General features: G+C 47.5%; 1 protein-coding gene across 1 annotated transcript in view; it reads left to right on the top strand.

The window, feature by feature from the left end:
- The window catches only part of ATP2A2 (ATPase sarcoplasmic/endoplasmic reticulum Ca2+ transporting 2), a 40,314-nt gene extending 23,862 nt beyond the window's left edge, over positions 1-16,452 (top strand). Inside the window, exons 8-21 of the mRNA XM_081123499.1 lie at positions 483-947; positions 4,690-4,778; positions 5,311-5,413; positions 6,164-6,295; positions 7,478-7,600; positions 7,699-7,917; positions 8,334-8,669; positions 8,903-9,123; positions 9,530-9,732; positions 10,419-10,504; positions 10,782-10,915; positions 11,491-11,608; positions 11,694-11,814; positions 15,651-16,452. Coding sequence (XP_080979625.1) covers positions 483-947; positions 4,690-4,778; positions 5,311-5,413; positions 6,164-6,295; positions 7,478-7,600; positions 7,699-7,917; positions 8,334-8,669; positions 8,903-9,123; positions 9,530-9,732; positions 10,419-10,504; positions 10,782-10,915; positions 11,491-11,608; positions 11,694-11,814; positions 15,651-15,664 — 2,364 coding nt within the window. The 3' untranslated portion in view covers positions 15,665-16,452. The remainder of the gene's footprint in view (positions 1-482; positions 948-4,689; positions 4,779-5,310; positions 5,414-6,163; positions 6,296-7,477; positions 7,601-7,698; positions 7,918-8,333; positions 8,670-8,902; positions 9,124-9,529; positions 9,733-10,418; positions 10,505-10,781; positions 10,916-11,490; positions 11,609-11,693; positions 11,815-15,650) is intronic.
- The last annotated feature ends 7,144 nt before the right edge of the window (positions 16,453-23,596 follow it).

The following is a 23,596-nucleotide window of genomic DNA, read 5'->3' as shown; positions in this document are numbered from 1 at the left end:
ACAAACCTTATCATTCCAACATTAGGAATTTAGCGGGGTATGGAGAGAACTCTCATACTTGAGTTCACTGATTTTAGAATGCCAATGCTTGAGTGGAGGTTGTCAGTCAAGGTAGCCCATAATGCTGGTTGCCCTTATTGGTGACAAAAGTAGGGGAAGTTGAGTTGGAGCCAGAGGTAGAGAATGCTTAGGGTTTAGAGCTGAAAAAATTGAGAATGCAGTTGGGTTAGAGCCCAGCTCCAGCCCAAAGCGATCTGCAAGCCAGATTCAGTGTTGTGAATAGAGACCCAGGTGGGTCAGTGTAGAGCTGCTATAGGTGAAATGAACACCAGGGAGAGATGTACCGCACTGCCTGCATGTTATTGCTCATCCAAGTTGGATGGCTGGTTCTCTAGTCATGATCCACACTGAGTTTACTAGTCAGTATTTAAGTTGGGAATGGTGTTAATCTTATAACCAGTTCTTCTCTGTTTCTGTTCTAGGGTACGAACATTGCTGCTGGCAAAGCCATGGGAGTGGTGGTAGCAACTGGAGTTAACACTGAAATTGGCAAGATCCGGGATGAAATGGTAGCAACGGAACAGGAGAGAACACCTCTCCAGCAAAAACTAGATGAATTTGGGGAGCAGCTTTCCAAAGTCATCTCCCTTATTTGCATCGCAGTCTGGATCATAAACATTGGGCACTTCAATGATCCAGTTCATGGAGGCTCCTGGATCAGAGGTGCTATTTACTACTTTAAAATCGCAGTGGCCCTGGCTGTAGCAGCCATTCCTGAAGGTCTGCCTGCTGTGATCACCACCTGCCTGGCCCTTGGAACTCGCAGAATGGCAAAGAAAAATGCCATCGTTCGAAGCCTCCCTTCTGTGGAAACCCTTGGTTGTACTTCTGTTATCTGCTCAGACAAGACTGGTACACTTACAACGAACCAGATGTCAGCCTGCAGGGTAAGTGGGAGTAATTTAAGAGCCTTTCCTGTTGGTCGGTGTTGATTCATCCTAACAATGTACCCTCGTGCCATCAAAATCTTTGATTTGTAATTTGGTACCTTGTATGTGCTTTTAACAGATTGGGTTATGTGAGCCCAAGGTTATTTCTAATACTTCAGAGGAAATTAATCATTTACTTCCTAAAACTGATGAAATAAAGGGTATCTGTATGGCTGATGTACTTGTATTGAGGAAATAACTATAGGTGGTCTGTAAACGTTAGGTGACTGCTGCCTTTCTTTCCCTGCTCCTCTGTCTCTAAGTGTATGTTTGTTAACAGACAGGCTTCAAAGGAAGAGAGTTCTGTAAAGCAGCTCGTTACCTACCTGCCTACTTAAAATTCTAATTGATATTTCCATAACACATTCAAGGAGACATGCTTTCTTCTTGAAAAGTAAAAATTGCCTTTAACTTTGTTCTTTGTGTTTCATCCTTCCTTTCTTAGGTTGTCTGACCATCACTTGGGGGTAAAATAAATTGTTTAAATCTGCTCTTAGAAAAATAGGAACTAAAGAAATATAATGATACAGCTGAATTAAATTCTTTCATATAATTCAGCTCATAAATTTTATGTAAACAATTTTGTAGAACTCACAGTATAATTTTCCAAAAGGTACACAACTCATACAAATATTTAGTGGACACATGTCAAAGATTCTTTCTGGCTCATTCATTAATGAGAGAATCAATCAGTAAGATGGTCAGACTGGTCACGAGCATTTGAGGAAGTGCTCAAGATTAGAATAGAGTCGCTGTTAGATTACAAAGACTGGTTAACGTCCTGTGGGACAATAAAACTACTAGGTTATCTTCTGCAGCATACAAATCCACAGCTTTACATAACATGAGCCCTTAATTAATAAATAGCTTAGTGAAACACGTTTTTCTAGACCACTAAATCTTTGATGGGCCTGTTAGATAATACTTCTGAGTGACATTGAAAGGACATGTGGTCATCCTCTTGGTCTTATCTCCAGGTTTTGGAAAAAAATTTTAGTATTGGAAATTGTTTTTGTTTTAATACAGTTAAACCCTCTGAATTGAATCTCTGTCTTGCCAAATTTAAATTCATGATGATTTTTAGATAAAAATACCTCCAACTCTTTTTGTTGGCCAAATCCAGATTTAGAATGAATGGGCAGATGTTTAAAATAGATTAGGATGTTCTCTCAAGTGCTAAGCTTCTAGTTTGTCTTGCATTCCCCTACCAGATGCAGAGTTTGACTGAGCTACCTAACTTCTCATTCCTTGGAACCAGAAAAGTTTGGAAAGTTTGGCTAAAAGCTAATTGTCTGCTAAAAGCTGATTATTTGGGGGACAGAAAAGGAATTTCATGTTACCTGTTTAGTATTCCCCAGCAAACTGTTTAAACTTCAGCCTGAAAGCTTTTAATTCTCGAAATAGACCTTTCTATCCATGAAGTAAGCAGTGCGCAATTGTAACCTTTAAAAAAAATTTAATTTCAAAGTATTGGCAGCAAATCAGATTTCAAACTAAGTATAAAATAGAGTCCATAATAAAAAAAAAATTTGTCCTTTTATTTTATTTGATTTTAAATGTTTTCTTCTATTAAAGAAACAGCCTGTGTCTGTTCTCTTCTACCTCAGCACAGAAAGCTGACGCTAATCAGTATTCTATAGGAGGCTTCTTGCAGTGGATTGCATAACTGCCCTTGACTTGGGAATACTTTGATCATGCAGTTTCTAAATGGTTTACTTGCTCACAATCTAAAATGTCAAAGGGCATTCGGATTTAGTTAACTAACGTGCAGCAGAGTTCTGAATGCCTTAGAATATTTTAGACTGGTATAGACCCAAAGAGTTTCACTTTTTATAAACGGTATTATTAAAGAAATGGCATGGTCATTAATAATAATACTGCCAGCATACTTTGCTATTGCTTAGTGCAGTAAATTTTTCACATGCGACTTGATTTGAATCATGGGAATCCTGCTCAAGAGGTGAGAAAACTAAGGCTCTGAGAAGCTGTGATGTGTCTGAAGGTCACACAAGTTTTAATACACAGGCTAAGGTGGGTTTTCTTATAGAAAAGGCTGGTAGTTAAACCTGATCCTCTCTTCCACTCAGTAATTGTGTAACCTTGAGCGTATCCTTTAACCAGTCTGGCCCTTTGTTTCCTCTTCTGTAAAATGTCAAACATCTTTGGAAAGAGCCTTTTGACAAGCTTTCTTTTTCAGGTGTTTATCTGTAAAAAAAATTGTAGGAGTCAGTGACCTTGCTGCATGTGACCTTTAGAATCTTTTCCTCGTTTGACATTCTGATACGTGTTTGAACTAGAGCCTTTTTTCAGGAGTCATCACAGCTTTTAAATCCAGTTATATGTTTTGATTTAAAACCATTTTGTATGTCTTACTCATGGTTTTAGTTCAGTTCCAAGGTTGATTTAATTCTTAGTATACTTTTAAAATGAAGCTTTTGAAATTTAAAAGTATGCTATATAACAAGCAAATCTTGTGAGGCAAAAAAGTTATTTTAAAATAAAGATGAGTTGATTTTCTTACTGAATGTGCGTTGGGATGCTCTGAAAAGATGTTTTAAAAGCATGACATGGTTCCCTTTTCCATGAACTTAAAATTCCTCATTGAGCCAGCTTGATCATTTTCTTGCTCATATTGCAGAGAGATTTTGGCATGATTAAAGTATAGTTGAAGTATCGCTTTGTGTGTTTTTGTCCATTCCCTCCCACTTCCCCCCCTTTTAAAGGGGTTTTGTAGTTTTAATTTGCAATGAAAACACAGATCTAAATCTTAGTCTTCCAAACTACGCTTCTGAGTTATAATTAGAATGCAAATTTTAAAAACCCTCATCTTCAAGAAACTAGCTTTTGGCCCTGGCTGGTGTGGCTTAATTGGTTGAGTGTTGTCTGTGAACCAAAAGGTTGCTGGTTCGATTTCTGGTCAGGATACAAGCTGGGGCTAAGGACTCGATCCCCCATGGGGGGCATGTAGGAGGCAACTGATTGATGTTCTGGTGTTTGTCTCTCTACCCCTCCCTTCGTCTCTCTCAAAATCAGTAAAAATATTTTTTTAAAAAAGAAACTAGCTTTTGTCACCTTACTAATCTATAAAATTAAGAATTCTTTCCTAAGCCTGCTTCTGTCTGTATTATCGTGGTAACATCAGCTCATTCAGCTCTGCGGGCTCCTTACTGCATACATATAGTTATGCAGCTTCATGGAAAATGACCTAATGCCACAATAAAAATAAGTGGAAAGGAGCAGAGAAGCAGTTTGTCTGTCTTTTCTCAGGGAATGGTGATCCAACTCTGAAATGTGAATTTATTCTTCTCAAGCTTTTACTCTGAGCTCTCAGGCAGGACTGGGACTACCTAATACACACCTTCTCAGTCGGCCGTTTGAGACTTGGAATTCTGAGCATTCTAGAGCACTGCTGACCATGGTCCCCGGAGCTCGGGTGTCATGTGGGTTGCCCTCTGTGTAGTGCCACTGCTGCTCGCTAGTTTTATATTCACCTCAGTGATGTTGTTTCTCAGCTTGTTAGATGGATGAGGGAAGCAGTCTTAAACGGTCTAAGGGACAATACTTCCGTTGCTGAGCTTCAGTTAATGTTTCATTAAAATCATCTTAAATAAGAAAGACTTTTTGTCTTAGCAAAGATTTTTTTCCCCCTAGCATATTTTTTGTACCTTTTAAACACTTAATGCTTTTTATCTTTCTATAGATGTTCATTCTGGACAAAGTTGAAGGTGATACTTGTTTCCTGAATGAATTCACCATAAGTGGGTCAACATATGAACCAACTGGAGAAGTGTGAGTAAACCCGCCTGTCACTTTAAGGACCCATTATGCCCGTTTGGGACTTGTATAGACTTGCAGTGTCTAGAAAAGTTAAGACAGCTTTCTGAGTGTGGCTCATGGCATCAGTTATTAGAGTAATAAGTATTTGTACACTTTTTAAAAAATAAATCTTTGCCCAGTGTTTTTTGTTTGTTTGTTTTAATTTTAGAGAGAGAGAAAACATCGATTTTACACATTCAGTAGTTGCTTCTTGTATGTGCCTTGACTGGGGATCGAACCCACAACCTTGGTGTTTTGGGGCAATGCTCTAACCAACCGAGCTACCCGGCAAGGGCAGTGTTTGTACACTTTGAAAGAGAAAGCACGAGTTATAAACCAATGACCTTTTCATCTTACTGAGCTTCCACTTGAAGCCTAAATTTTTAAACAGGGCTTCTGTTTGTTCTTTATTGATACCAGTGATGGAGGAATTTCATGAACGAAGAAAATAAAGATTGGCAGAGATAACCACACTGTGCTCTAAGAGTGTTTTTCCTTTTGACAGGTATAAAGATGATAAACCAGTGAAATGTCATCAATATGATGGCCTTGTAGAATTGGCAACAATTTGTGCTCTTTGTAATGACTCTGCTTTGGATTACAATGAGGTAAGGCTCCTCAGAAATGAGAAACTAGACCTGACTGTTCCTAGTCAAGGGTGGGGTGGGTGGATGAAAATCCAGCCTTCCTTCCTCCCTTTCGAAAGTAAGGGTTCCTGATTTTATTTCCCCTTTCCATTCAAGATTCGATCTCTATCAGTCGGCACGACCGAGCCCAAGAAAGCTGAGTGCCTTTCCCATATTCTGCAACTGAGCATTGCAGTTACTTAACTAAGAGTTTTAGTGGACATGATGCTCTCGTCTGTTTATAGTTTAACTATACATGACTAAAACCAGGATAGAAAATGTTTTCCTGAAAGCATAGGGTGTTAATCTTGCTTTTTAAGATGGGTAGTGTTTTACCCTTGAGTACAAGCTGAGGCTTAGAGGGTTGTTTTGATGACATTGAAAGGAAAAAATTTAACCAACAGAAAATCTTTTTTCCTTTCTTTTTAATTATAAAAGAGTGAGATAAATCTTTTGGTTTCTAAAAGGCAAGTCAGTCCCCATCAGAAACAGAATGCAATACTATGATTAGTGAGTGGCTCCTTATAGTTAAGGAAAATGTAAGGCCTATTGTTAGAATAAGATAAGATACACACCTGTGCTTTTCGAGTTCCTAGTTCTCTGGATCCTGTGCTCCATAGAAGGATGTCATGGAGGGCAGGTCATCCTCCTGTGGAAAAGTCTATTAAAGACAAATTGCTTGTTTATACTGCTTTTCCCTCTCTGCACTTTCTGTGTCTTTAACCAATACAGGCAAAGGGTGTGTATGAAAAAGTTGGAGAAGCTACAGAGACTGCTCTCACTTGCCTGGTAGAGAAGATGAATGTATTTGATACGGAATTGAAGGGTCTTTCCAAGATAGAACGAGCGAATGCCTGCAACTCGGTCAGTGCTAGAACGTGCTATCCTGTTCATGCCGCCCGTCTCACCACGCACACGCTCTCATACTCTCAGACAGCTACCTGTCCCCCTGATCCCCTCAAACTTGCAATGTCTTCTTCCCCATATTCACTCAGGTGAAATGATCTATCTGAAGAAAATAAAAGTAATCGATAGGTAATTCCCACATGCAGCCATTTGTACCCACAAAGTCTGCCTTTTCCCGTGGCGCTGCGAATGAACACAACTTTCTAAACTGACACAAGAAAAATGGAATAATCCCGAATCTGTTAAATTGACTGAATATAATTCAGAACCTACCCCCACAAAAATTCTCCAGGCCAATTTCTGCCAGACACTTAAGAAAGAAACACCAGTTTTACACATACTGTGAGAACAAGTAAAAAGAAACCCTTCTCAACTCATTTGATGAGGCCTGGGATACCAAAACCTGAGGTGACAAGAAAAGGAAGCTACAAACCAATATATATTTTTACTTTTTAAAATTTACTTACTGATTTTAGAGAAACATCATTTTTTTGGTTCCACTTTATGCATTTATTGGTTGGTTCTTGTATGTGCCCTGACGGGCATCAAACCCATCTTTGGCATATCAGGACGACACTAACCAGCTGAGCTACCTGGCCAGGGCCTAAACTAGTATTTTTAATAATAAAGATGTAAAGACAACACAACATTCTCAAATCAAGTCTAGTAATATATCAAAACTGCAATATGTTGTGTTCAAGCAGAATTACAGCTGTAAGGCTAGCTTAACATTCAGAGGTGAATCAGTGAGGTGGCAGTGATGGGAGCTGCAAAACCACATTGTCTGCCAGATCTGTGGTTGGTTGGTTGGTTGGTTGGTTGGTTGGTTGGTTGGTTGGTTGGTTGGTGTGACTAAATCCCTCAGCTTGAAGACAGCTTCAGAGAGACTGAGGTTTAGAATTGTTTGACTCCAGACTTGTAACAACTCGGTGAAGGGAAACAAGTAACATTATGGAGCTTAAAAGTAGTGCGTTAACTGTAATGACCGCCACAAATAAGGGCCGGACTGTATGATTTGTTTATTGTCTGTCGCTTTATCCCCAGTGCCTGTCACATAACAGGTGCTGAGTGTTTGTTGTAGAAGTGAAAAATTTACAGAAATCATCATCCAATAGTATTCCATATATGTTCTTTTCATAGGTCATTAAACAATTGATGAAAAAAGAATTTACTCTAGAGTTTTCACGTGATAGAAAATCAATGTCGGTTTATTGTACCCCAAACAAGCCAAGCCGGACGTCGATGAGCAAAATGTTTGTGAAGGCAAGTACAGCAGATTGTCACTGAGGTGTTCTTGCCAGGATTAGGATCCTGAGTTAGCCAGTAAATAAAATTGCTGACCAAATTTGTACCATTTCTAGGGTGCTCCTGAAGGTGTCATTGACAGGTGCACCAACATTCGAGTTGGAAGCACTAAAGTTCCTATGACCCCTGGAATCAAGCAGAAGATCATGTCTGTCATTCGGGAATGGGGTAGTGGCAGTGACACACTGCGATGCCTGGCTCTGGCCACTCACGACAATCCACTGAGAAGAGAAGACATGAACCTTGAGGACTCTGCCAACTTTATTAAATATGAGGTTAGCTGATGAAAAGTTTCTTCACCCACGCCCTGCACATTCATTGTGTTTAAACAGCACTCCTTCGGTAAAAGGTCAAATGAGCCTTGCTTTTGCCAAGGAAGAGGTGTGGTTATTTATTTTTCTGCGGGCCAAATGCATCACTGTTATAATTCAGGTTGCTGCTGCAAACATATATAGTTAAAGTCAAGTATTACCAAAATTTGAGCTAAACAAACTTGTAAAACCTATTTTGCAACTCGGTAATTTTTTTTATTTTTTTTTTGTGGGGAAGGGACTGGCAAGGGCATGCTGCCTAGAGGGATAGTGCGCCTAAGAAAATACAGAAACCTTTGCTCTTAATATCTAAGTAGCGGCTCACACTAGGGGAAAAACCAGAACTTCCTGCTTTAAGATAAGGTGATTCTTCTGTGCAGACCAATTTGACTTTCGTTGGCTGTGTGGGCATGCTGGACCCTCCGAGGATTGAAGTCGCCTCTTCCGTGAAGCTGTGCCGGCAGGCAGGCATCCGGGTCATCATGATCACGGGGGACAACAAGGGCACTGCCGTGGCCATCTGTCGCCGCATTGGCATCTTTGGGCAGAATGAGGATGTGACAGCAAAGGCTTTCACAGGCCGGGAGTTCGACGAGCTCAGTCCTGCAGCCCAGAGAGATGCCTGCTTGAATGCCCGCTGCTTCGCTCGAGTCGAACCTTCCCACAAGTCTAAAATTGTAGAATTTCTTCAGTCTTTTGATGAGATTACAGCTATGGTGAGTATCTTTGGACATGTACAAATTTTGACCATTAAATTTTTAGCAACAGCTCCCAGGTTTGGAATTTCTTGGGTATTGTCATGATCTGGGCTGTTTCTCTAGGCTTCTCTTGCCCAGGAGTTGGCATGCTGTGTGTTGCATGCAGGGAAGAACAGGTGAGTTTATGGCGCAGCAGTGCCTTCTAAGTCAGCCACAGGGGAAGTACTTAGTGATGTTGGGTTCCCTTTCAGACTGGGGATGGTGTGAATGATGCTCCTGCTCTGAAGAAAGCCGAGATCGGCATCGCCATGGGCTCTGGCACCGCGGTGGCTAAAACCGCCTCGGAGATGGTCCTGGCCGACGACAACTTCTCCACCATCGTGGCTGCTGTGGAGGAGGGACGGGCAATATACAACAACATGAAGCAGTTCATCCGCTACCTCATCTCATCGAACGTGGGGGAAGTTGTCTGGTGGGTCCCTAACACAAGTCACTTGTGTTCCTTTATCTAAAATCGGCTTGTGGCAGTCAGTTTTCCAGATTTGTTCTTCTTGTGGCAGCAGCTTTGGTCTCTGTGAACGAGGCAGGAGGGAAGACGGGGCAAGATGGAGGAAGCAAGGGCGCTCTGTGGCTGTCTTTAATGTAGAAATGAGTTTAAGTTAACTGTATCAAATAATAATACTCTTGGCCTTCTAGAAGTTAGCTGTAATTTGAAATTGGGTATAATAATTGTTTTATGATTGCCAAAAAAAGTGTGATTTCAAGTATGCATTGTTGCTGTCCATTGGTTGTTACGGAGGAGGGGGCTTGGTGATGCGATTTAAGTAGTGACCAAAAATGATTTGGGGTCTTTCTCTTCTTTCCTTGCATGGAAACAGCATTTTCCTGACAGCTGCCCTTGGATTTCCTGAGGCTTTAATTCCTGTCCAGCTGCTCTGGGTCAATTTGGTGACAGATGGCCTGCCTGCCACCGCACTGGGGTTCAACCCCCCTGATCTGGACATCATGAATAAACCCCCCCGGAACCCGAAGGAGCCGCTGATCAGTGGGTGGCTGTTTTTCCGTTACCTGGCTATTGGCTGTGAGTAGGTTTTTTACATACATATACATATACACGTATACGTATGTAGCTATATAGTTCATTTATAAACAAAATGGGGGCCAAAATTTTGTAAATTCATCCCTTAAAAGCACATTTATTAGGGCAGCAAAAAATGGAAGCTGCCCTCTTAGAGTTTAATGAACTGGATGCCCGATTTTCAGTAAAGTGAGTCCCTGTTCTAGCACCTTCATCCTTCCTTGGACCTTTGTGAATGAGGTTTTCAGATTTAACCTCTGGGCAAAGGGATACAGGGACAGCTTAGGCCTTATATCACTAAGATATAAAATGAAGTTCCCTTTCCCTCAGCGAGAAAAGGGACCGGCCTATGTGCTCTTCAGCAGTGGTTGGTAAAAGCGTGGAGCCTGGCCGCAGGTTAGACTCTCCTACAGAGGTCACCTGTGTAATCCTCATCCTCCTGACCCGGGTGCTGGTTCCCTGCCCCATTTCATAGGTTAGGAAAGTGAGTCCCGAAGGTTAAATACCTTCTCTAGGGCTCCGTAGGAAGGCAACTTAAAATTCAAAAAGCACACCCTGGCGTAAAGTGGGCAGGCTCTCGGCCAGCCAGTTCCCTCCTGCGGTGACAGCTTCTGTCCTGGGGAAAGGCCCACAAGGCAGCAGCTGCAGTGACGGCTGCAGCGTGTCAGCGCCGTGATGTTTGTTTCCAGGTTATGTTGGCGCTGCTACTGTGGGTGCTGCTGCGTGGTGGTTCATTGCTGCTGATGGTGGTCCAAGAGTGTCCTTATACCAGCTGGTAGGTAGCCGCCTTCCCTTCTGTGCCTTGGCGCAGAGAGCTGGGAGCCCTCACAAGCAAGGATATCCTTATGCTCTCTGTGGTTTGGGTGCTGGTCAGACAATCTTAAGGCTCAGACAGTCTACAGTTGCATCAAAGATTGTTCTGAAGGGCCCGCTTCTCTGGAAAATGGGGTGAGGTCTTGTGTGGGTCTGTGTTCTGGGCTGAGTTGGAATTGGTGCGTGGACTTAGGAAATGTACTTGGCTGATCAGGAACTCGATTGGACTTTTGTTGCAGAGTCATTTCCTACAGTGTAAAGAGGACAACCCGGACTTTGAAGGAGTGGATTGTGCAATCTTTGAATCCCCATACCCGATGACAATGGCACTCTCTGTTCTAGTAACCATAGAGATGTGTAACGCCCTCAACAGGTCAGTGAGTCTTCCCGGCAAGCTGGGGCGAAAGCTCTGGCAGCCAGGGCGCTGTGGGCCTGTGTGTCATGGTTGGTTGCAGGTCACAGGAAGGCTCTTCCTTCCCAAAAGAAAGAACAGGCAGCACAGGCTTCTAAGCAATGGGAGGGCTTAGCCACGTGTTCCTTACGAGACGGCGGGGGACAAAAATAGGGACTTCAGTACCCGTGTGCCAGTGCCCACAGGGAAGGAAGGAGCTTTTCCCTTTAGCATTGCAACACATGGTATCATCCAATTAAGCTAGTGACAAAAATGGAAATTTCAGAAATAGCCTAAGTGTCAAGGGCAGTTGAGCAGCTTTGAGCCCAATGAAACAGAATCCGCTGTGCCGAAGCCTAGATTTAAAATTGGAAATTCGTCCTATATCTGAACTTCTTCCTCAACTTTGCCATGCTATAAACTTCAGTCAGTAGAATTAGGTCAGTGGGTGATGTCAAGTTAGCTGCTGCTCAGTGCAGTGTTTCTGAACAATCTCTGTCTCTTGTGACACATGCCTTTTGATTGGGCCTGTTCCGTGTACCTCTCTCCTTGTGCAGCTTGTCTGAAAACCAGTCCCTGCTGAGGATGCCCCCTTGGGAGAATATCTGGCTCGTGGGCTCCATCTGCCTGTCCATGTCGCTCCACTTCCTAATCCTCTATGTGGAACCCTTGCCAGTAAGCAGTGGTGGGGCTGGGGCCGGGGCCGGGGCCTGGCTGCCTCCAGTGAGGCTGGGAGCCTGACGCGGCTTCTGTGTTTCAGCTTATCTTCCAGATCACACCGCTAAATTTGACCCAGTGGCTGATGGTGCTGAAAATCTCCTTGCCTGTGATTCTATTGGATGAGACGCTTAAGTTTGTGGCCCGCAACTACCTGGAACCTGGTAAAGAGTGTGTGCAGCCTGCCAGCAAATCCTGCTCGTTCTCGGCATGCACCGATGGGATTTCCTGGCCGTTTGTGCTGTTCATAATGCCCCTTGTGATCTGGGTGTATAGCACAGACACTAACTTTAGCGATATGTTCTGGTCTTGACTGACAGTTTTACATAAAGAAGATGTTTAACTTAATCAATTAATTTTTTATTGTTTAAAGCAACTGTCTATTTCTGCTGAATTTCACATGAACATATTGGCTGGTGAAGGAGGTTTCATATTCTAGATTTTGTTTTGCTTTTTCTGACTCCAGTGGGGCAAGATTTTCCTTTTTTATACACATAATTAAAGTGTCCATTGACATGTACAGAGAACTAACACTATTTTATGCAAATATTTTTTTGTAGATGAAAAAGCATGTACAGTGTTCTGTTTAATACTCATCCTTGTATAAAAAAAAAAGTTGAGCCAGCAGACATTGTCAGCAAATTAATTGGCAGCAGATTTTAGGAAATGAATGTGTGTGGTTTTTTCTAAAACAAAATAGCATGTATTGTGTCTTTTGCATGATCATCTGGGTTTAATCTGAGATCACAGTCTAATTTTTATTCATAAGCCAATTTTTCTGCACTGGGCAGAGTACTGCTACCTCAGTCAGTATTTTTTGGTTTGCCACTCCCTCACCCCTCTCGGTTCACCTCCACCCCCACCCCACCCCGGTCCTGCCCGCTCAGCCCGCTTCTCCTGTAGGATTTCGATGGTTCTGTTTACATCAGTCTTAAGAGGTATGCCTGTTCTCGCTTGTGCAGAAAACATTGTTCCAGATTCGATTGACTGGGTTCATGTCCCCTCACGTAGTTTTTAAGGTTATTTATTTAAATGTCTAGTCTATTTTATTGTAACAGACATTGTTTTGCCAACATTGCCTATTTCAGTGGCACTTCACAATCTAGTTAAAAAAATAAAACATTTTAAATGGACAGAAAAATAACTGCCTTGTTTTTAACTCTTAAGTGGCCTAGCTTGAAGTACCAACTTTCTCCTAAGTCCTTAGCGCAGACCCTAGTTTTACTGTGGTTACAGGGAAGAAGGAGCCTGTTCTGCTGCAGAGGTAGCTGTAAGAATTTTATTTTTTAATTTATAGGCACTGTCATCTGTGACATTTTATGCAAGTTTCTGCTGGCCTGTTTTAGCCTGGTGTAGAGAACATAAGGGCAGGCGTGTGTGTGTATGTGCGTGTATGTGTTTTGTAAAATCTGTAAATAGCACATGACCAAATGAACATATTGTATAGAACTATTTTTATTTGAATGTGGCACTAACCACCACCATCATACTATGATAAATGTTTGCGCATGTTCCAGATCAGTCTTATCAACAGTGTGTAAGTCATTAACAGCCCTAACTGTGGTGTTTTCCTCCAATGCCTTCCAACATCCATCAACTAACGTGAGTATTCCCTGGAATTCAGAGGCTCTAGCCTAAAGATGACTGCCACCAAGTGAGCTGGCTTTATGACACTAATGAATAAGCCCCGTGTGTCAGACACTGCTGTGCTCTGTGGCTGTCCCTGAGAGCAGGGGGCATACGATGCAAGCTGCCTGGGACAGCGGCCCAGCCAGATGTTGGCCGCGAGGGCCCAGAGGAAGAAGAACCGTTCTGACTTGGTCCGGCTGGTCGGCTGAGTGAGGGAGCTGTGCCTTGGCTAGTGCTGAGGTGGGGACTCACGAACAGTTGTGGTTCATTTGATCTTTGTTAATTGCAAGGACTTGTCCCAGAACCTTGGTTCATTTAAAAAGCAAAAGGCTAGTGAAAGCAAGTAACCGAACCGGTGAACTCACGTATCTGTAGGTTCCTCTTAGGTTGGCTGCCTTCACTTTCTGGGTCACATCCTTTGCAGCTGAGACTTGTCTTCTCTCTGCAGGGCCGTTAGGGCACGGTCATTAGGGCATGGCCCTCTCGGCCAGCAGCCGGCCCGCCTCGTGTTAGCCGGGGCGAAGGCGGCCGCCTCCCTGTGGGGCCCTGAGTGTTCTTGTGAAGGTACTTGGGCCCTGGTTGCTGGGTCAGAAGATGTGCTATAAATGCTGGTTGTTGGGGGAAAAGGTAACGGGCAGGACAAGGTGCTGCTGCGGAGTTCAGAGGTCAGAGTGTAGGGTGGAAGTGGGCGCAGAGACTGCATGCCGAGCTCTGGCCTGGCTCACTTGAGGCTTCTCTCAGAGAAAAGGGAGGTTGGTTTGCTTGGCAGAGACCGTAGGGGGTAGGTTTTGCCGATTTTAGCATTGTGAGGGGCAAAAAGAAAAGGGCTGAGTGGATCAAATGCCAGGAGTGCGCTTTGGCTACAAACCAAAACGGGATGTCTGAGCCTGTTGGGTGGTGTGCTCTTCAGTGGAAACCAAACCAACCAAGTAGTCAGCTTTTCCTGACTCAGTTCCTTGATTTAGTGGCTTTGACAAAGTAAGTTGGATGCTGTGGGCTGTTGTAGGAGACATGCAGAGCCCCAGGTGGCCCCGGGCTGGCTTTGCCTTGTGGTTTCTCAGCTTCAGGCCTGTCCAGCCCACAGAGGCAGTTTGGGCACCCACTTCCCTCCGCCCAGACAGCTGGGAGAGGGAAGGCTCTGCTGCCTCCAGCAGGCCCTGTGGGCCCTGCGTCCACCTCTGGGAACCATGTCCATGTCGGTGCCTCCTCAGCAATGGGGTTGCTGTGGGCACCCCCTGGCCTCAGGTTTCCGTCCTGCAGTGAGCGGCAGCCACCCGCCCCCTCCTCACCTGGCAGGAAGGCACTGTTGGCCTCTGCTTCTGCCGCCATCAGTGACTGGATGGGGCAGTGTCTTAGACCCACGCAGGTGTTGCCGGGCAGCTCTTGCCTGAAACACTTTACCTGTGGGCCTGTGGCCCATCCCATTAATCCTGCTTTTTGCCACCCCTTGCTCACCTGGCCTCTCTGATAAGCTTTGCCCAGAAGGTGGCAATCACACATCCATCCCACCCCGGGGGCACCACTCCAGCAGCATGCTCTGCGTTTACAATACAGGTAATATGTTCTGTCTGGAGAGCTGCGGGAGCTCACAGACAGCAAGGCAACTGCCAGCCTCCCTCATAAGCAGCTGCTACCACTTCACCCTCAACCCGAGGCCTCGCCCCCTGGATGTCTGTGGCAGGCGTCCCTCAGCGGTGTGAGGCCACAAGCCTTAGCTCAGTGTCTGCCAGGCACCTACCCACAGCCCAGAGCCTGCTGTGTCTGCAGAGCTAAATCGGCCATTGTCTTTTAAATTTAACCACCAAATTCTGTCAAAGCCACCACCCTGCAGTTAACAATGAGGGTAACCTCCAGCCTTCTTTCTTGAAAGGGAATGGCGATGAGCAGCCCAGGTACAGCAGTTTCCCCTGGACCAGACGGCAGGGCTGGGCCTGCAGCGCAGAGGCTGCCCCTGGGGAGGGCTGGGGAGGGCTGGGGAGGAGGGAGCTCGAGGCCTGGGCTGCCTGCACACTGCTCGCTTCTGCATCTCCCTGCACTGCTAACCAAGAACTGTTCCTTCTCTTGTCCATCTCACTCCTGTTGCACCTGAAGCGGTTAAGTGCCTGGTGGGATTGTCCCGTGAGCCAGGGGCAGGGGGCTTTGCTCTGTAGCCAGAGGACGCCAGGGGTCTGTGCTGCTGAGCCAGCGCTTCCAGGTGCTGCCCTGCGTGGGCAGTGCCTCGGGGCAGCTTCTCAGAAGTGCTGGTCTTACAGTCTTGAAGGGTCAAACTGAATGTTCCTTTCATCTGTCACTATCGTCTTAGGCTTGAGTAGGTATCTGATGCGTCCCCCCACATTTCATCAAGCTGATCTCCTCTTTCTTTCCTTTTCAGCGATACTGGAGTAACCGCTTCCTAAGCCATTGTGCAGAAATGTGAGGGTGTTCGGTTGCGTGCATGTGCGTTTTTAGCAACACATCTGCCAGCCCTCTGCATGGTTGAAGTTGGGGGGGGAAGAAAAGTAGAAAAAAGCCCCCGACTCATTGTGTGTTATGTGGAGGAAATGTGTATTACCAATGGGGTTTTTAGGTTTTAAATCAAAATAGTAATTATAAATGTACAGTTCAGCTTCATGAATCCGAGAGCCTCGCCAGAGAATTTGTTTCTCTGCTGCAAGAAGAATGAGGTTCTGAAACTTTATCCAAGAACTCAGATGCCATCAGCCAAGTCTCCATATTTCTCTGCAAAACGTCGGCTTATGTGAACATACAGTAGTCAATATTCAGCTGTACTGCATGCCTTCAGGTGGGAGTAGCCAGATTTCTACGGTGTCATTGAAACATGTTACCTTTTAATTGGCCCTGTACAGTTTTGCTTATTTATAAATTTACTGAAAACACTACAGGTGTTGAATGGTTAAAATGTAGGCCTCCAGTTCATAACTTGTTATTTTTTGAGTGTACAAACAGCTATTTTGCACTGTATTAAGTGTAACTTATTTAATGAAATCAGAAGCAGTAGACAGATGTTGGTGCAATACAAATATTGTGATGCATTTATCTTAATAAAATGCTAAATGTCAATTTATCACAACGCATGTTTGACTTTAGACTGTAAATAGAGATCAGTTTATCTCTGTGCTGGTAACAAGCATTGCACAGACATGTTTCAGGTAAATAAATCTATTCTACGATAAGCTCACAGTGTGGTGTTGACTGTCCTGTGGGCGGGAGGGGTGGTGACCTGTGCTGAGGGCCTGCAGCCCTGGGCAGTTCTGCCCTTGTGTGGATAAAAGGAAGGGGGTAGGTTCTTGGACTTGACTTTCTGGGTAGGAGAAGAGTGGTAGAAGGTCTGCTCATGTCACAAGATTTATAAAATATTCCTGCCCTGGCCTCCTGCCTTCCCCCGCGTGTGGGGACAGCGGAGTGTGTCATCGGGGTTTTCAGAGATAATTGACATGATTAAAAAGCCTGCACCTTGGAGACTAGCAGTGGAGAGGTGGTTCTAATCCTGTTCAGAGGCAAGATGTAGAATTCTGCCTGCCTGCTGCTGATGCAGAAGAGTAGGACCGAGGCAGGTCCTGACGCTCACTCGCCTGATGGTCACTTAGCGTTTATCTGCCGGGGTGGATGTTCGTGGGGCTTTTCTCTGTTTTCTAAATTCCCTACGATTGTCACTTTAAAAAAACAACCACCAGGGATGCAAGGGTAGTTGGATGAGTCTATAGAACTAATAAATACAAGCCCTGTGGACTCTATAGATGGGAAGAAACATTTGCTAAAATTTAACATCCATTCTTGACTTAACTCCCATTTTATAACATGATGAAAAATAACGTGAAGTATTGAAACCCCAGAGTCACTCACCGTCGGCCGCTGCCCACTGCTTAGCGCTGTCCTGGAGCGGTGGCCGTCAGGCAGGGGAAGGGACAAGCCTAGGAGGAAACAGAGCAGGGGTCATGGATCGGATCCATTGGTTCCTAGGAACGTTCGATCGTTCGAGGCGCACTGACATCTTACTGCGAAGGATATATAATGCATATGTTAGTGACACATGAAATACAGGTAGGTGTTGTAATCAAGTAGGAAGGTGACACTGAAGCTTAGTAGGTACCTGTTGGGTTGCTTATTATGCCAGTGGGCATCTTAGGAAACACGGCTGTACTCCTGTACCCAGTCACAAAGGGATCAGAGGACTTGAATGAAACTACTTCCCCCGAAAGAAAAATGTCTAAATGACACAAACAAAAGAAAACGTGAATGGCTTATAAATACGAAAAGATGTTCTGCCCCAGGGCCCACCCAGGGTAGCACAGTGCCTCCGGTCATCTCCCACTCCGATGGGCCTGCGCAGGGCACAGGGCAGCTCTCTGCTGTCACTCGACTTTTCTGTAAAACTGTAAAAAATGGCTATTACTGAAAAAAGTGGGGTTACAGCAGCGTTAATATGGGTCAATTTTTTAAATGTTAAGCAAAAGATATGCTGACAACATGACTACATTAAGTTCAAGAACAAGCGAAAGTGTTTAGGATAAAAAACATGGTAAAACTAAAACTAGAACAGCAGTGTTATTTTGCAGGTGAACCAAACGAGCCCACCATTTGCACCGGGTTCTCGGACTTTCCCGGGGTCAGAAGACAAATGAAGCGTAATAATGGTTGCCTCTGGCAGGGGAGGGGAGGGGAGGGGCGCGGGGCGGGAGGAGGGGCGCGGGGCGGGCGCGGGTCTGCGCACAGGGCCCCGGGGTGGTGGGAGCGGCCTGTTCCTTGCCCTGTGATTCTTCAGACACCGCGTATGGTGGCGTACTTCTGTGTGTGTGCTCCCATTTCACAGATTTTACCAACCGCTCTGGCCTCGGAGCAGGCCTGTCTGGGCCCTGGTGCACTGGCCGAATTACTGTGTAGGAAGTAATTGTGTAGGAATTACTGTGTAGGATCTCGGGGGTCTCGACACGGCCTTGACCTTCCAGGAGGCTCCCCCTGGCCTCCCCTAAGCTGATGGAAGATGCCCCCCTGCTCCACACATGGCTGGCTTGAGTATGTGCCCGTCAGTCCAGAGAAAGCTCCCGCTGGGAACCGTGCGTAGGGGTCACCTCTGTCCCTTCCCATCGCACGCTTTCAGGCTCAGCCTGGGCCTGCGGGGGCCTTGGGAGTCAGCTTGTTTCGGCCCATCAAGGATGGGGCCGTAGCCTGGGCACCTCCAAGACTGGAGGGCGGGGAGGCCTCTCAGGATAGACCCCTGATTGCTGCCAGTCCCACTGAATTCCTGGACCAAAGCCCCACTGCCCAAGGGACTAACAAGGGAGATGGGCCAGTGGCCAAGAGGAATGAAGTCATGGGTGAAAGATGACCCCCAAATTAACCATTTCCCTGGGCCAGAGGCCCATGCAGGACTAGACCTGGCACTGAGGGGCTTAGGGCAAAGGCGTTGACCCAGCAACAAAGGGGGCCCAGCCCACGGGCCAGAGAGCAGGGCTCATGACCCCAAAGGGACCAAGATTTAGCCCTGGGAGGGCCACTCCCCTCCTGTGTGCCCCACCCCATGGTTGAGTGCTGAGACCCCTCCCGCAAACGCCCCACAGCCAACCCCAGAGAGAGGAGACCCAGCTCTCGGCCGTTTTCCAAAGGAGCAGGCAGACAGGCTGGGGAGCTGCCCACAGCCACACAGCCAGTGGCCCGCCATCAACCCCAGGCCTCCATCTGGTGGTGGAGGGAGGCCCTCCCTCCGAGAGGCTCCGCCCTCCTACTGGGGAGAGTGGGGGTCCTCCAAGGGGGCCCGAAGGAAGAATGGGGGTTCAGAGAGGACACGAGCGGCCAGCAAACCCCACCCACCTGAACACAATAAGCTGCATCAAGCACACCGTTGCCCTCAGCCCTGAAGCAGGCAAGATCCGCCCTGACCTCGGTGCAGAAAACCCCGCACCCCAGAGGCAGCAAGGGCCGTCCTGGGGAAGGGGCACCAGGTCACGAAGGCCCAAGAAAGCGAAGGCAGGAGGGCCCGCCGCAAGCTCACAACTCCAGCAAGAGCGCGTGAAGTGCGAGCTTCCGAGTCTGGGAGCCCCCGGCTTCCCCTGACCCGCAGCCAGTGGAGGCTCCCCGGGCAGACCGGGCGGCCGGGGGAGGCCGGAGGGCAGCCTGGGCTTACTGGAGGGACTGCAGGGAGGGACCGCCAGCTCCCCTGAAAGCTCCAAAACAGGTCATCGTCCCCTTTCACTCTGAGGTCCCCCTCCTGGGAGTTTACCCAAAGAAGGAAAAAGCTGTGAGCACAAAGGTCACCAGAGGGTTGTTTATAAAGAGACAAACACGGAGGTTTACATGGCCAGCGAGAGCTGTGTCCTGATGGGGCTGCCCTTGCCGGGTGGCCGGGCAGCCTTTAAATCCCGCAAACCCAAGGACACAGACCTGTGCCTAGGGCGGCCGCTTGCCCTTTAACAGACTATGGAGTTCTGTAGAGATCACACTTCAGGGCATAAGAAACCCCGGACAGATGAAAACAGCCAACGTGTCCCAGTCTCAGTTTGCTCATCTATAAAATGGGGCTAATTCCACCCACGCTTCCGGGGTGTGAGGCGAAGGATGTGATAACATAGGCAAAGGGCGCGCCTCCAGGGCCCGACCCAGAGGAGCGCTCAAGAAATACCTCGATCAAGTCAAAATGATGGCGCCCTCATCGCATCTAAGGCCGGGAAAGAACAAGAATGGCGACACCAGCGTTGGCGAGGCTGTTGGACAGCCGCCTCAGCATCCTCAGAGCACGTGCTCTGAGACCCAGAGACTTCACCACAGGGAACTGGACCTGTGCGTGTCTTTGGAATATTAAGCCAGCATGTGTCTGTGACAGTGCAAACTAATGATCAGGTGCCAGCAACACCGGAAACAAATGCCCACCGAAGCAGACGGGTTACCGAAACTGCGCCATCCACAGAACGAGACTGGGAAATTGCCAGAACAAGCTAGAAAGAGCACATATGCATATCATTAGTTCAGAGCTCAATACCCTTTTTCTAAGGATAGTCTGAGAAGCTCCTTTTGCAGAGACACGGATTTGGTAGAGATGGGCAAGTAGATATGTTTTGAATTTCACATGTTCATTTTGCAAAGGGAAAAACCACAGGCCCAAACATCACTTGCGCTAAAAGCCCATGATACTAAACCTAGATTTAATACCTGATCTACCTGCGGTTTCAGCCTCTCCCAGAATCATCATCTTACGCAGTCCAGGATTTTCTGGTTGAACACCAGTAATCGGTCACGTGGGCCCTGAACAGGAAATCTACATGATAAAATCCTTCCCCTTCTTTTCTCCCAAAGAAGGATGTCCCAGCCCTCAAAATAATCCTGTTTTCTTTTGTCAGTAGCCCCCTTGCCCCCCTTTCTGTCTATAAAAACCTTCCATTTTGCCCAGCCAGCAGCCAGTGTGGCTCAGTTGCTGAGTCATCAACCCATGAACCTGGAGGTAACGGTTGGATTCCGGGTCAGGGCACAGGCCCGGGTTGCAGGCTCGGTCCCCAGCAGGGGGCGTGCAGGAGGCAGCTGAGGGATGATGTTTCTCATTGTTGTTTCTATCCCTCTATCCCTCTCTCTCTAAGAAAACCCACAAAAAACCCTTCCATTCTGCACAGCCCTTCCGGGTGCCCTTCTGGCTGCTAGATGAGATGCTGTCCAATTCATGAATCGCTTAATAAGCCAATTAGATCCTCAAATTTACTCAGTTGGATTTTGTTTTTTAACGGTTTATATAACATATATATGACAAATATCTGTGTTAACAGGGTTATTTGGATGGCAGAATTACAGGCCATTTCTTTTTAAAAAAAAAATATATTTTTATTGATTTCAGAGAGAGGAAAGGAGAAACATCAATGATGAGAGAGTCATGGATCGGCCGCCTCCTGCACGCCCCCTGCTGGGGATCGAGCCCACAGCCCGGGCCTGTGCTCTGATGGGGAATCGAACCGCGATCTCCTGGATCCTAGGTCGACGCGCAACTGCTGAGCCACGCCGGCTGGGCTACAGGCCATTTCTTTACTGGTTTTTAAAGTATTTAACAAAATTTACCATCTTAACCTTTTTTCCTTTTTTAGAAATAGATGACTTATTTTTAAAACAAATCCTCACCCAAGGATATACTTTCCATTGCTTTTCAGAGAGTGGAAGGGGGGGAGAGAGAGACATCAATTGGTTGCCTCCCGTGTGTGCCCCGCCTGCAACCGAGGTACGTGCCCTTGGCCAGAATCGAATCCAGGACCCTTCAGTCCACAGGCTGACGCTCTCACCGCTGAGCCACACCTGCTAGGGCCCGTCTTAACCATTTTTAAGTGCATTTCAGTGGCATCAAGTACACTCACACTGTCGTGTCACCACCACCCACCTCCAGAGGGCTTCAGCACTCGGCGGTGGGAACTCTGCCCTGTTCAACACTAGCTCCCCTTTACTCCCGCTCCTTCCGGCCCCCCCTCCATGTCTGAATCTGACCCCGCGAGGGATCTCACAGGAGTGGAGTCATACAGTATTTGTGCTTCTGCAACCAGCGTATTTCACTTCGCGTGATGTCCTTAAGGGTCATCCTTGCCGTCGCACGTGACAGGATTTCCTTCCTTTCTAAGACCAACCATATGCCATTGTGCGGAGAGGCTGCGCCTCGATAGCCATTCACCCCGCGACAATGGGCCTGGGGTGTTTCCACCTTTGTGGGGTGTTTCCACCTTTGGGCCGCCGCTCCGAGCGGGGGTGTGCAGTCCCTGTTCAGGACCCTGCCTCGGTTCCTTTGGGTGTTGCCAGATCACGTGGTAATTGTTTAAATGTTTGAAGACCTGCCAGACTTTTCCACAGTGGCTGTATCATTTTGCGTTCCCACCACTCTATTTTAAAATTGTTTTGTTTTAGTGGCTGCTAAGGAGACTGACTTGAGGGCTTCGGACTTGTTCCCGGTGCTGCTGTGCGGTTTCTAAAACCCGGGAGACGTTCTGTGCTGGCACCTGACGTCTTCCACAGCGACCTGGGGAACCCCCGGACTCGGCCCCAGCTGGTGGCGGCCCAGGTGCCGCGGGGCCAGGTCAGGAGCTGCCCCGGGTAGAGTGACTCCTGAGAAAGTGGAAAACGTCACGAGGGCACTTACCTCCACAGGCCCTGCCAGCGCCAGGAGGCCGAGGCGACCACTGTCCCCAGAGGCTGAGGGGAGGCGCCTGCTGAGTCAGGCCTCACTGCCTGTCAGCAGGGAATGCGGCCCTGGGCAGCAGGCGGTGCCTGCGGCTTGGGAGCTGCCCGAGCAGGCCTGGGCACGGGCTCCAGGGCCCTGGTCATGGGAGCGGTGCCCAGCCACAGGCAGCTGCAGAGTGGGGCCTCCAGGAGCCCTTTGAGGTCAGGCCTGCAGCTTCTGGGACCCTCAAACCCCCTCCCTTAGGTCTCTCATTTGGGCCAGGGAACACCTGTGCTGGGAAAGGAAGTCAGGGTGGGAGTGATAAAAGATGCAGATCCCTGGGCCCAGGTCCTGGATTTGGGTTAAGATGTGGTGCTGGGCCTGGAAATCTGCATTGCTGAGCACGCTCAGGTTTGGAGAGAGGATTTGTGAAACAGTTGGCCTCATTCTCTGAAGAATTCAGAGGTAGGGGTGTGGCCCCCCAACTAAGGCTGGCCAGGAAAGCTCCCGACATCAGCCCTGCAGGGGTCACGTCTGCCAAGCCCCTGGCACGCAGAAGGGGTTCGGAACTGGAGTATGCAGAACCAACTGGAGGGCAGGGAGCACCCTCCTTCAGGACCCTGCCTGCCTCCCTGCTCTGCCGGGGGGCCTCCAGGAGGAAAGGACAAGGCTTCAGTGATGCCGCCCGTCTCCAGTCCCCCAGGGAGGATGGACCGGCAGTCGGGCATTTACCCCAATGCCATTGGCGACGGGCGTCACGCTCAACTCCACTCGGGCTTTTTATCCAGCCCTCAGGCCAGAGGCAGATGCGGGGCGGCCGCGAAGGGAGGTAACCGCCCAGCCTGAGCCACAGTGCCAGGGTGGGAGAGCCGGGACTTAGCACCCAGCCCGGCCGGTTCCAAACCCGCACGGCGAGCAGCTGGGGGGAGGGGGGCAGAACGACAGGAATCAGTTAAAACACCCCCGTATTAGCTGTGTGAAGCTCCAGGCGCCAGAACCTACCCGGGAGGCCACGCCTTGTCAGGCTGCTTGGTCCCCTAGCAGGTGGCTCTGTGGGACAGCCAGGGAGCTGGGAGCCTGGCCCTCTCCCTGCCCTCAGGAGGTGGGTCTGTGGGAACCAGTGAGTGGTCGCACCAGCTGGGATCTTCAGCACCCGAGTCAAACCCCCCCATCCTCTGATGCGGACAAGTGCTTTCAATTGT

The sequence above is a fragment of the Miniopterus schreibersii genome (genome assembly GCF_964146895.1).
Source record: "Miniopterus schreibersii genome assembly, chromosome: 20".
Lineage (NCBI taxonomy): Eukaryota > Metazoa > Chordata > Mammalia > Chiroptera > Miniopteridae > Miniopterus > Miniopterus schreibersii.
This window is presented reverse-complemented; position numbering and strand designations above follow the sequence as displayed.